At 43.6% G+C, this 12805-nt stretch overlaps 1 protein-coding gene across 6 annotated transcripts in view; it reads left to right on the forward strand.

The window, feature by feature from the left end:
* Positions 1-5074: 5074 nt before the first annotated feature.
* Positions 5075-12805, forward strand: part of LOC123819749 (transducin-like enhancer protein 4) — a 145308-nt gene continuing 137577 nt past the window's right edge. For 3 of the 6 annotated variants that reach the window (XM_045840270.1, XM_045840271.1, XM_045840274.1), the window contains exons 1-4: positions 5075-5959; positions 6842-6939; positions 8067-8130; positions 9320-9364. In XM_045840270.1, coding sequence (XP_045696226.1) covers positions 5915-5959; positions 6842-6939; positions 8067-8130; positions 9320-9364 — 252 coding nt within the window. In that variant the 5' untranslated portion in view covers positions 5075-5914. Of the gene's footprint in view, positions 5960-6317; positions 6531-6841; positions 6940-8066; positions 8131-9319; positions 9365-12805 lie in introns of those variants that run through there. The other 3 variants (XM_045840272.1, XM_045840273.1, XM_045840275.1) reach the window with 1 other exon arrangement.

The raw sequence follows: 12805 nt of genomic DNA on the forward strand, positions 1-12805 counted from the left end.
CATCAGCTGCTCCAAATAAAAACAATAGTTATTCTTTAATATGGAAAAGGGTGTTTCTTAATCTTAGGCCAAGTGGGAATAAGGGCGCTCAGAAACCACCTACATATTTATAATGATCCTGCCACTCCCTGCTTAGAAACCTTCTTCCTCAACAATGGCTTTCATTACACTCGGAATAGAAAACAAATGCCTTTAGCAGGTATAAGAAGTTCCATGTGATCTGGACCCATAGATGTGGCCGTGAATTGACCTTACACTATTTTTACTCTGGCACACATCAGTCTTGTAAAAATTCTCACATTCACCAACACTTCCCCAGATGGGGTCTTTGCATCCACCTGGTACTTGCTTCTCAGTGATCTCTGCCTAAGTGACTCTTTCTTGGCGTTTGGGCCTCTGCTTAACTGTCAACTTCCCCAAGAGGCCTTCCACCACCTACCATCTGTATGAATTCCACCACTTATTACTCCTATGCCCCCACCCTGTTTTGTTTCCTCTTCACAGCACATACTGCCATCTTCCTATTATGCTGCTGCTTGTAGACAGATTGTTTGTCTACATCCCTTGATCAGAATGTAAACCCAGCAGGGAAGAGACTTTGCTTATGCTGCTTACTATATCAGTCTGAGTTTAATTAGGAGAAAAGGCACACAGCAATTTAAGCAAGGAAAGTTCAGTATAAAGAATTGTTGGGTTGGCCAAAAAGTTTGTTTAGTTTTTTTCTGTATGATGGCTCTAGTAGTTCTTAGCTTCAGTTGAAACAATTTTGTTAGATTGTATTGTAACAGTTGTCATATTAGCTTGAATTTAAAAAAAAATAAAAATTTGTGAATTTTAGTACAGCCATTTTAATATTGAAAATAGAAGAAAATATGCAACATTTATTATGCTTTATTATTTCAAGGAAGGTAGAAACACAACTGAAATGCAAAAACAAAAGACTTGTGCAGTGTATGGAGAAGGTGCTGTGACTGATTGAACATGTCAAAGATGGTATGCGAAGTTTCTTCATACTATTGGCATTGTGGCCAAATAATTTTTTACTGTGGGGCTGTCTTATGCACTGGAAGATGTTTAGCAACACCCGTGGCCTCTGACCACTAGAAGTCAATAGCAGGAGATAGCTGACATACTCAAAATGTCCAAATCAATAAAGTTATTGATGAAAATGAAAAATGTGTCTTTTATTTTAGAGAAAAACTAAATGGACTTTTTGGGCAACCCAATATTAACTATACCAGGAAATGGGAATAAAGAGGGATTGGTGAGCGAGAGGTAAAGAGAACCTTAAAGAATATAGAAATGGCAGATATAAAGAGCAGCTGCTACTCCCATGGCTGATATGGAGGACTCAAGACAGTGTCCCCAGGCCCGACACACCCCTACGGCTGAAATTCACACCTTGTTTGAGAGGACAAACAGCTGGAGCAGGTGGATCTGGCTGGGAATTGGCCTTCAGAAGCTTACCAGAAATCCACACTCCAAAACTTACTGGAAATCCATCTTCTGGAGTACCAGGAAAGCTATTCAGAGAGATGTCTCCTCAAAGGTACTCAGCTCCAAAACCACTTAAGGAAGCTGCTGGCTGCTACTGATTGCCACCTGTGCTGTAGGAACCTGCTTGGCCTGTGTGTCTGAACCAGGAGGCAAAACCGTTTCCTCTTGTGAAGTCTCTCCAATGCCCTCTATTGACAAAGCTTAGTAACAGTTGTCAAAGGAAGTTTTAAAAGGCCCAGATCCATTTTCACACAGCAGGCAAAGAGGATGCATTTGGAACTGAGAGACAGTAAATAAAAATAGCCTAAATTCCCTTATTTGGTACATACATTATGTGCTCAATAAATAGTTGATGGAAGAATAAATGATGCATAACATACAACCTAAGGAAAAAACAATGTTCTTGCTTGCGTATATCACTTTGTGATTGGAACCTTCAGGCTTAGCTTCCAATATGAATGCTGTTGATAAGCTCTCCACTGTATGGTAGGGATAAAACAAGACACTGATTGACTTCACATCTTGGCTCAACGGTTTGTGAGAAGCACAGTGAGAGAAGCACAAGCAGAAAGAAGAGACAAAGGCAGCCATGAGCTCCACTTTGTGTCTGGGCCCAGGCTGAGCCATGAGTTGCTTCACTTGGCATCTTTCTGGGACATCACGGTGAATTATGTAGATCTGCCTTGTAGGCAAAATGTGAAACATATCCAAGTGCTGTATCTTGAACTCTATTAAAAAAAATACGGAAACATCCTAATTTCTCTAGCCACTCTTCTGTTGACACAAATTGTCACAAGAGTTTAGGAAAAATGATCCCACCACAAACTGTTTGATGTTTCCTAACAGAGCAGGTTTCCGCTTTGTCCACTGACCCTTTCATATAGCTCTTCAGATTCTGTTATTGGGATTCTCATTCCCTGTCCTGGGAAATGACTGCAGAGAATTTCAAAAAGTATGGCCCAAATGATGAGGAAGCTTTCTATATTGACACAACGTGACATTTACTCGGAATACCATTGACAGATATTTACTGAGTGCCAACTTTGTGCCAAACATCATTCTAGAACCAGGTCCTTAAGATTCTGGCTAGAACAGGTAACATGTGACTTCCTACAGAGGCATTGTGGGTTATTTAACAAACTATTGAAAATCTCCACTGGGAACGAATTACCAACTGTAGAATAAAACATGGTCTTTGCTAGTGTTTTTCAAAAATTCACTGTCCTAGTGTAGAAATGATATCATTCAGGTCTTCTAATTTTTGTTTCTTGCAAAGGTTTCAAAACAGTGCTGTCCAATGGAAATATGTGACCCACATAAAGTAATTTAAAATTTCCCAATATCTGGGTTAAACAAGTAAAAAGAAATAGACAATGTTAATTTTAGTAATATATTTTAAGCAGTTACATTAAAAAATTAGAATTTCAACATGCAATCATAAATTGTAGAGCTTTTTCACTTTCCTATTTTTGTACCAACTCTTCATAATCAGTGTATGTGTGTTTAACAGCACATTTCATTTGGGACTGGCCACATTTCAAGTGTCCAATAGCCAGGTGTGAACAAAGAAATTTCAGAAAACTGCCCATGGGGTCCTCTAGTTCATATTTTGGGGATGGAGACGATGTTTGCTTAACTGAAACATTCTGTGACCTTTAGTTCCAGGATTTCAGGAAAAAAAATTAGAGGATGTTGAAGACCACCATAGCCCTCCTCTGTTTCAGTCCTCCACAGTGCACAACATAGAAAGAGGCTCACACAATGTGTGAGGTTGGATTTTAAGTCATTGTTTGATCTGCAGCAAGGAATATCATTAAGAAGAATGCTTTTCCACTAATGATGAACCATCTCGGCCAATGTCACCAGATAAAGTAGGCAAAGAAATTAACGTCCAAAGCCCAGACCTTTAAATTAGCCAACACCCGACTTGACTTTTTCCAAAATCTCCCCTCACCAAAGGTTAGAGGCTCACTAGGAAAGGCTAAGAGCCGAAGGACTCCCCTTAAATCCAAGGAGCTGACGCCGGCTGGATGAAGACTAAGGGTGAAAGCCCCTGGTCCCCCTTCTTTCCACCAGTCCTCCCTCTCCTCCTTCCCTAAGGATGCCCCTCCTCCAACGCGCTCCTACGTCTTTTCCCCGTCTCTGCCTCCTAACCACCCCCACCTTCCCAGCCCTTTTCTCGCGGTGGTCGACCCTCCATCTTTCTTGGCACGCGTGCCCCCCTGTTCGTTTCATCCGCTACAAACTGGACTTGTTCCTTCAAAAAGCGGGAAGAAGAGGGGCAATCCTTTTCCTTTTGAACAGGGGGAGGGAACATCTCAGGGCGCACAGGGTTTTCTTCCCAGTCTTGGGGCTAGCGCTCAATGGACACTGCTTTAGCGCCAGCTAAGACTGCGGGGTGCGGGTGGTCCCCTTGACAAAGTTTCTTTGGGAATCGGGCCTCCAGCTTCTTCTGAAACTACGGTTACACCCCAGCGAGCGCTACGTCCTGGGGTACTTCCTTGCAGGGTTGCTGGAGGAAGGCGGCTTTGCTTCGGGGTTAAGCGGCAATCACAGCCCCCCTAGGGACTAGGAGGGACAACCTTCACCATCCGCGTCCTCCTCCGCTCCTCTCCTCCACCCCCCGCCCTGGTCAGCGTGTTGCAGCTCGGTCTCCGGCTCTAAACCAGAACAGGGACCCGAGTCCGCCTTCACATGGAAAATTATGCCGGCTCCAGCGGCGCGTAAAATTGATGTGAACCGAACGAAGTGGGATCGTCCAGATCCTCCCTCTCTTGTCTCAACAGGGGTTTCAGTGCATTACACAAGGCCGAGCTTGTCTCTTTAAGGAGACATTGGACCCTAATTAGTCCGCATTCTTGGCACTGCCGCGGAGCGTGGGGCCGAGGTGTTTGCGTTGGAGGGGGGCGGGTGGGAGGATGAGACTAGCCTCCAATCTCACCGCCCCCTCCACCCTCTGTATTTTGCTGCCACTACAGCCACCAACACCCAGTTCTGAAGATGCAACCAGGGCAGCAGCAACAGCAGGAACAGCCCAGCAGCCACTGCCACTTCTCCCAGGCCCACGTTACTTTGATTGACAGCTGAACAAATGTTTGCCGGGTTCGAACGCTCGCGCTAAGGAACGTCAGCCAGGGCGCAGCTCAGCCTTGGGCGGGCCATCTCCGCTCCTCCTCCGCGAACCCCATTCCGTTCTATTCATTGGTCTGAAATACCATCGACGCCCGGCCCCCACGTGGGTTCCAGCCCAGCCGGCTCCACCCCACCGGCTCACCATTTGTCAGCAGAGAAATGATGGGCAGGAACACAGAACGGCGATTAATGTTCAGCCATCTCTGATTGGTTGCTGTAGACGCCCACTGCGCCGGGGGTGGGCGGGGCGCTTGAAGAGCGCCCCAGAGCAGTCGCGTGGCGGGCCGGTGGTTGTAGTCAATCTAGCTGAATCCTCAGCCGGGCTAGCCGAGGGGCGCACTACATCTCCCGGGATGCCCCGCGGTCCCTCCTCAGACGGTTGTGAATATGTATCAGAATGTTAATGATTAGCTGATGCTAAATTTGGTCAAAGAAGTCACCTACACAGAGCGTGTTGTTGGAGCTGTTCTGAGCGGGTGTTTGGGCTGTTGGCTGTTGTCTTCCCCCTCTCTCACACACTTGTATATTATTTTGAGGTGGTGTTCGCAGAGTTTGAAAGGAGAGAGAATTAAAAGCCGTAAGCCTTTCACTCTTATTTTTATAATCCCTTTCAATTTGGGGTTAAAAAAAAAGACAAGAAAACAGGAAGGAAGAAAAATAAGGAAATGAGATGTGGTAAAAGAAGCTAAAAGGTGCCTTTTAAAAGATCGTTGCTGTGAAGTGAAAAAAATCTCCAGAGAAACCTAAAAGCATCGCCGAGACCTCTTCCGAACCAAAGGAGTTTGTGTTTGCTTTTAGGAAAGAAGAGAGAGATCATTCATTCGGAGGAATAACAACCAATTAAAAGACAAATAAAAAAAGTTTGGAGTGGGACGCGGAGCGAGCGAGCAGGCGGGCGGCGCTGTCGGCGGGTGCTGGGGCGCGGAGCTCGCACTTTCCCGGCCCGGGTGAGCAGCGCGGCTGCGGCACCGGGCTCGGCGGGAGCGCCTCGGCGGAGCAAACGTCGGAGCGTTGCCTCGAGAGACGCGCGCCGGACAATGCCCGCGGCGGGCCATTGACGCCCGCAGGGAATGCGGAGCGGCCCGGCCGCCGGTCCGCACCCAGTTGCTGCCGCCGTCGCCCCGCGTTCTTGCCGCCCGCATCACGCGAGACCCGGCGGGGGCCGGGACCGCCCGAGCCGCCCCTCGGACCCGGCCGGCTGCAGCCGCCGCTGCCTCCTCCTCCGGGCCATTAAAGCCAATGAGCCGCGCGCCTCTGCCCAGCGCAGCCAACTAAATCGGTTTGGATGATTCGCGACCTGAGCAAGATGTACCCGCAGACCAGACACCCGGTGAGTGCGGGCGGCCGGGCACAGACTCGCCGGGGGATTCCCCGCGTCGCCCCCTGTGCGCGGAGTTGTGTGTGTCTTTGGCCGCAGGGGTGTGGAAGGCGGCTAGCATCCCGCGCCCCGCTCGGGGAGCCTTCTGCTACCCCTTCCTCCCCGTCCCTTCGCCCCCCCCCCCCGCGCCCCGGGCGCCGTGGCACTCTCGGAGAGGGGTTGCGGAGAGGCAATTGAGTTGTAGCCATTTTCTTATTGTTGTCTTTGAAGCTTCTGGAAGCTGTGCAGAGCCGTTTGTCGTCCCCGCGCCGCGACTCCTCGGGGGAGTGGGGGGGCGAGCGATGAGGGAGGCGCGACTCCGCGCCGGGGCGGGGAGGGCGCCCTCGGCGGCGGCGCGACTAGTCCGGCGGCGGTTCGGGAGTGCGGGGCGCCGGCCCCTTTCGCTGCGGGCCCTGGCGATGAGCAAGCCATCAAGCCAGTTGTCCAGCTGGAGCGGCTGGCGGCTTCGTTCTCCTCTCCCCTGACCTGGCTGCGGCCCGACGCCATGGCGCGAGTCCCCCCGACGGGCCACTTTCGATTCCGGGTGCGGAGAGGGAGTGGGCTGGGCGCGCCGACCCCTAGGCGCGTGCATTTGGGGAGTGAGGGTAGCGAGGTCTCGAACCCCCAACGTCCGGTTTGGGTAGGAAGACGCTGGGGTCCGAGGGTACCCGAAACCAGCCCTAGCCGGTCTGTGCGGCGAAGTGGGGGTGGCGGGAGGAGTTTTCATCGCTCTTTGCCTGCCTGCGCGATGTGTAACCCCCCTCCTACCCCTCTAGCGCCGCGTGGTGTGTTTTCTCCATCTCCCTGCCTCGCCTGTGATGTGGTCTAATTAAATATTTTATTGTTGTTCTTTAGGCACCGCATCAGCCTGCTCAACCCTTTAAATTTACAATTTCCGAGTCCTGTGATCGGATTAAGGAAGAGTTTCAGTTTTTACAGGCTCAATACCACAGGTAACGATATTGACTTTAGCTGATCCTCCTGTTTGCTTAGCTCTTGTCTTCCCTCACCTCCCCCCCCGCCCCCGCACACACACACACACACACACACCCACACCCCCCCGGTTTTTTGTTTTTTTGTTTTTGTGGTCACTACAAAGGTATTACGATTATTTTTCCTTGTGGGCAGAAAGGGCAAGTGAGTGCCTCTTTTTCTTAGGCAGGTGTAAAGAAATTAAGCATTTCTCCCTTCTCCCGTAAATTTAAAAAAAAAAAAAAGGCAGAACAATCAAAACTGGGGAGGCTTGGAAAACGCTGAGGCCAAACTTTCGATATTGATTTATTGGGGCCCAGGGAATGGAAGGTTGGGAAGATTCTGGGGCCTTTTGACTTCCTTGGTTCTTTATTACTCCGAGCTTGATTCCTCTTTCTTTCTACCGTTTCAATGAAATACCATGAGGTGAGAGCCCTGGGAAGTCGTAATTGAGCGATTTCATTACTTTTATGCTGAAAAAATATTTTTGTTTTAGAAACGATCAGTAGGCTTAGGGTGTTTTTGAAATATTTTTCTTTCACTGGCTTTTTAATGACGTGTAATTCTTATTTCATAAATGCAAGAACCAAAACAAGCCACTGAACCCAGTCCACACTTTGCCCCTGGGTGGTGGTATTCAACTTGTCTCTGTTTTGGAGGGAAAAAATAAGACATCATTCATAAGACGTGCTTGATTCACAGTTTCATTAATCTCTTTGTGGAACATTAAAGAAAAAACTCCCTTGTGACATTTTGGGGGACTTATTTGTGTGAATATGTAGATATTATTGATGTTTATTCTAGTTCTTATTACGTGAATTTAATGACTATTTAAGTCTGAATGAGGTTCCAGAATTAAATTGGCTGGAGAGTTTTTTTCTTAAAACAAACAAAAACCCCACATTTGATTCTCATTGAATGGACAAGTCCAGGCTGCATCCAATCACTCTTTTTCTCTCCTGCCTTTCCTTGAATAATGAGGGTGGTATTTAACATAATTGACTTGGTGTTTTGTAGGTGATGATTTAGAGGAGTGAATGTATATTTACATTTAAAGGGTATAAGTCAAGTTCTACGTTGTGCTTAGATTTCCTTCTGTCTTGAACAGCCTGAAGCTAGAATGTGAGAAACTGGCCAGTGAGAAGACGGAGATGCAGCGGCATTATGTCATGGTAAGAAAACTGTGTCATAGATTCATAGCGTCTATTAGTTTGGGATACCAATAGCAAGAATACCTTGAGATTGCTTGAGGTTGCAGGATAGATCACAGTCGCAGTGTCAGTGCAGTTGAGGTTGTGGGAATGGGACCATTAGCAACCTGTAATTCCAGGATATTACAGCTTGCTCTGACAACTAGCTTTGCTTCGAATTTTCAAAAAGTTCAGCTGCATGGGGTATAATTTTCTTTGCTTTGTGTTTATAGATTGAAAAAAACAAAACCTCATTTATGTTTTGTTTAGAGTCACAAGCAAAATGTTTTTGTGTTAGTGGTTTTCTTTGTTGTTTTATTGCTTTTTGCTCCAAAGAATTTTAACCAGTTTTTTGGAAACTGTTAGCATTTTAATGTTTTATTTCTTTTGAAGAATGATGGATAACAAAAGACTCTGGACACCTGTTCAAACCCCCCCCCCCACTGTTGTCTTGGTAGTGTGTGTGTGTGTATTCATATATGTGTTGTGCATTTTCAGTTTCCGTAGTGTTAACATTGGTTTGATGAGTATTGTCCTCCCCTGTATAACCATATTTCTGTCATGCCGGTTATACTACATGTTCAAAAAAAAATCAAATCTGCTTTTTCAAAAGTATTACCAAGCATGTTTTTATGCTTGTTTGTAAAGGCTCCAGAGTAACTCATTCATTTCCTGTCAAGCCTTTTTCCTTTGAATTTGTGAACATTAGCAGTACACTACATAGGAGAAACTGAACTCGGAAGTAGCATCACCTTTTTGAGCAGTCCTTTCAAAGCATCTGCATTTGTATGGGGCGCATTTTTGCCATTAACTTGCCTGCTGTGCCTAAGAATTAGAGTTGCTGTGGTACTAAATTTTCATCAGACCTTTTTCATTCACCTACTTGTGATGTATAAAGACAACTGAAGATGTTTAGTATGCTTGGTTTGAACTTGATTTTCTTAGTTTGGTGAGCTATTCTCCTAGAGTCTGTGTCTTAAGGTGGTTCTAGTTTATTAGGCTGAGATAGTGGTAGAATGTTTCTCCTCATTTAACATTATAGGTATTATGGATATTTTGGTTTAGGTGAAGTTTTTATGTTTGCTTTAAACATACTTTGGGGCATTTTGAACAAACAAGGGTGATTGTTTGATGAAAGGCACAAAGTTAATTGCATTTTCTTCTTTGACAGTATTATGAGATGTCCTATGGGTTGAATATAGAAATGCACAAGCAGGTGAGTTATTTACTTATAATCATTTTAAATGGCAGTTTAGAAAGAAAATTGTATGTTTTGCAGTTTTATCCTGAACATTTTTGTAGCTACATCTGTATTTTACAAGATTCTACTGGTGAGAATGCTACTTTTTCAGATGTGGTTTTTCTGCCTTTTTTTTGCATATTATCTTAATTTTAACCACTTAAAAATGATTTAAAATGTCTGAAGACATATTCAACTTTGTACAGTTTCAAAACCAAGAAGCTAAATTTTAAAATAGGTCTTATTTTTCTTTTGAAAGTTAATTTACGTATTTCGGGCATTGCAAACTTGTGTTATGAAAGAGCTTTTCTTGGAAAATATTAAGAAGGATAACTAAGTTCGTTGACTTGGTGTGAAAGAATGGATCTAGGGTGAGCTGGGACGACCAAAATGAAATCTGGGGTACAAAAAGAGAAATCGATGTAAAATCCTTGTACTGGTCCCCCTGAGGCTGTTTAGTTGGGTCTTACCGGAAACTACAACTGTTACTTTCCAAAACTTGTACAGGGTAAATGAGCCTGATAGGAGGATGTGATAAGGTTCAACACTGGCTCTTGAAATCTATTAATTAGTTCAGCCAAAAAAGAAAAAAAATAATAATTGTTAGAAACCATTGAAAGGTATGATTCAAACGGTGTCCCCCCCTCCTCTTTTTTAAGGAGGCTAAGTTTTCTAGATAGAAAAAATAGCATATATATAAAAAACGTTGTTTGGCAATAATAATTCCTCTAGGAGGCATTCATTTTTAGTGATCGCCTAGTGAACGTGCTTCAATTCAGGTCTTTCTCCAGAATAGGTGTGTATGTGTTTACCTGCTGAGAAAAGACAAGGGAAAACTTAATGCTTTTTATCTCTTTATACTCTTGGTGAACGTCATTACCTTCTAAGTTTAAAAAATGTGAAATGAGCACATATTAGGCTTTCATTACTTAGGGAGTTCTTTTTGGATGCAGTTAATTACCATGTACTCAGAATATACTCAGTAGAGCTCTAAAAGATGACTGTTAGATAATAAAAGTGATCAGGTAGGCAGTATTTGGAAAAGTTGGGGGGGAAAAGGAGCTGTTGTTTACACTGAGGAGTTTTTATTTCAGATATCTTTTATACTTTATACGTTATTTGGTTATGCCAGTATTATTAACATTACTAGATAGTTTGCTCTGTGTTAAAATTAAATTCTTATTTTGGCATCTGCCATTTTTGTTTAGATTACTAATGTAAATATTTCCCGCTTAAGCAAAATCCATCAAATTTATGGATGGACTCACCTTAGCTTTTACCTTACAGGAATAAATTACGTGAGAGATACTATTTGTTAATTATCCTCATTGTATGTCATTTTAGGTCTGGATCATGTACTTGTCTTTTTTGTTCTCACCCCACCATCCAAGATTAACTGAGGCCTTTTTAAAGATTGGAACAGATGATTAATGTCCCTTTATCTTTTCTCCTGTATTTTATTTACCATAGCCACTTACCTTCCAGACCTCTTTATACCATTTACAGGACACACAGAGTTGACAGATTTGGCTATATGTAATTTTTTGGTGGGGGGCTGTATGGGATCCCTTAATTTTATACATTTTGTATTTCTGTAATTCTGTCACCCTCTTGTCTAGCTGGCCTCAAATGCCATCTATTTAAAATTGAGAATGGAGTACATTTTCCCTTTTTTTCTCTTGCTTTTAAATTCAATCATATCAAGAATCCTGAGGGCAGTTTATCACATTATGAAATACAGACAGCCCTGCAAACCACCTACTTACTATATTTTCTTTCTTTTCCCCCTTAAGCACAGAGGCATATCTGTCTTTATTTGTTTTCCTAGGCAGACAGCCTTGGTTCCTCTTGGCCTCTCTTCCAGATGCACTCGCTGGATACCCTCGTAATGGAAAGCAGCAATAATGCAGGGAAGTTACCCTGCGGCATAATTGGGCCTAGTTCTCAAGATCCGGTTAGGCTTATTCACTTATTAGATTTATGTCTCTGAAGGGTTCAAGAGTAGGAGTCCCTGGAGTCCTTGGAAGTACCCTAGTAATTGGTGGCCCTGATATTTGAAACCTTTGTGTATTTTTTTGGTTAACGCTCCTGTTCTTCCTGGCTGCTGCCAGCCACAGAGTATTTATTTTTAGAGAAATTTTTCATTGGAACAGAAAATGATGGCTGTGCTGGAGTCATGACTCTGTGACTTAGCAAATTGATGAAAGGATAAAAGCGCACAGAGCAGTGACAAACAGGGTTCGGGGGTCTGGCATTCTGGCCCCTCCCCTTTCTGTATGATGCTCATCGTCAGTCACCCTGTGTTGATTCTGATAGAGGGCTATAAAGTGAAACCTATGGGGAATTTGTCATTCTGAAATGAAAGCTAATGTAATTAGTACCAATTAAAGTACATTTAGTAAATTGGGTTTAATCTTAATTAAGCCTGCATAATGTTGCCAATTTTTAACAATTATGTTTGAGAACATAATTAATTTAAATTTTGGTAACTGAGTAAATAGCATTAGTCTGGTAGAATTAGTTGAAATTCTTTTTAAGGGGAACTTGGTGACATGACATGGAATTAGAGCATAAAATATGAATCTAATTTCTGGTAATCTTTGGTAGGATCGATAGAGCTGAACAGATGAAGCTGGAAAAAACCCCAGAAAAGTTGGGGAGGAGTATTCTAGGCTGTAATGTGAATTAATACCTTACCACTGTCTTCAGTTCTGGGACGAAAGTGAAGGTGACAAATGGAACATGGTTAGAAATGGCACATGTTTTATTGTGATGTCTTCATGATGGAATTTTTAAAAACGAAAGAACATCGGTCTTTGTTCCCTAAGGATTTTCCTAAGTGTGGAGTTCATGTTTTGTTTTGGATAGGACAGTTGACCCATCGTTTAGTTGTTACTTTTTTTGCTGATTCTTCTTTATAAATACAGTGTGGCTTCTAAATGGGTCAGTGACCGTGGGCAGAGCAGGGTGATGCATGTGGTTGATAACATTGCTAAACACTGCTTGTTCCCAGCCTTCACCTGTAATGCTGTAATTACAGAAGACTGCCCTGATTTAATCTGACAGCAGTAGTTACCTCTTTAAAAAGCAAATATTGGATGCTGATTAGGAAAAATAGGTAGTATGTGAATTCAGCCTATAGGAACTGTAAATGGAAATGAACATACCACATTTTTTAGAGCATTTCATGACTTGCTCATAGTTCATATTCTGTAATTGAGGCTCTTTTGTTTCTAAAAAAACATCCTAGCTGAATTTTAGAAATTAGAACATTTTAGAAATCTGCAACATGTACAACCTAGAAGTAGTAAGTACTGTATATTTACATAACCATGGTATATAAATGCATGTGTATGCATGTACATGTGTATATATATGTATATACACAAGTACTATTTTTTTAAATCAGAGCGAGAA

This window comes from Phyllostomus hastatus, unplaced genomic scaffold (genome assembly GCF_019186645.2).
Source record: "Phyllostomus hastatus isolate PE091 unplaced genomic scaffold, TTU_PhHast_1.1 phas_contig_34, whole genome shotgun sequence".
Taxonomy (NCBI): domain Eukaryota; kingdom Metazoa; phylum Chordata; class Mammalia; order Chiroptera; family Phyllostomidae; genus Phyllostomus; species Phyllostomus hastatus.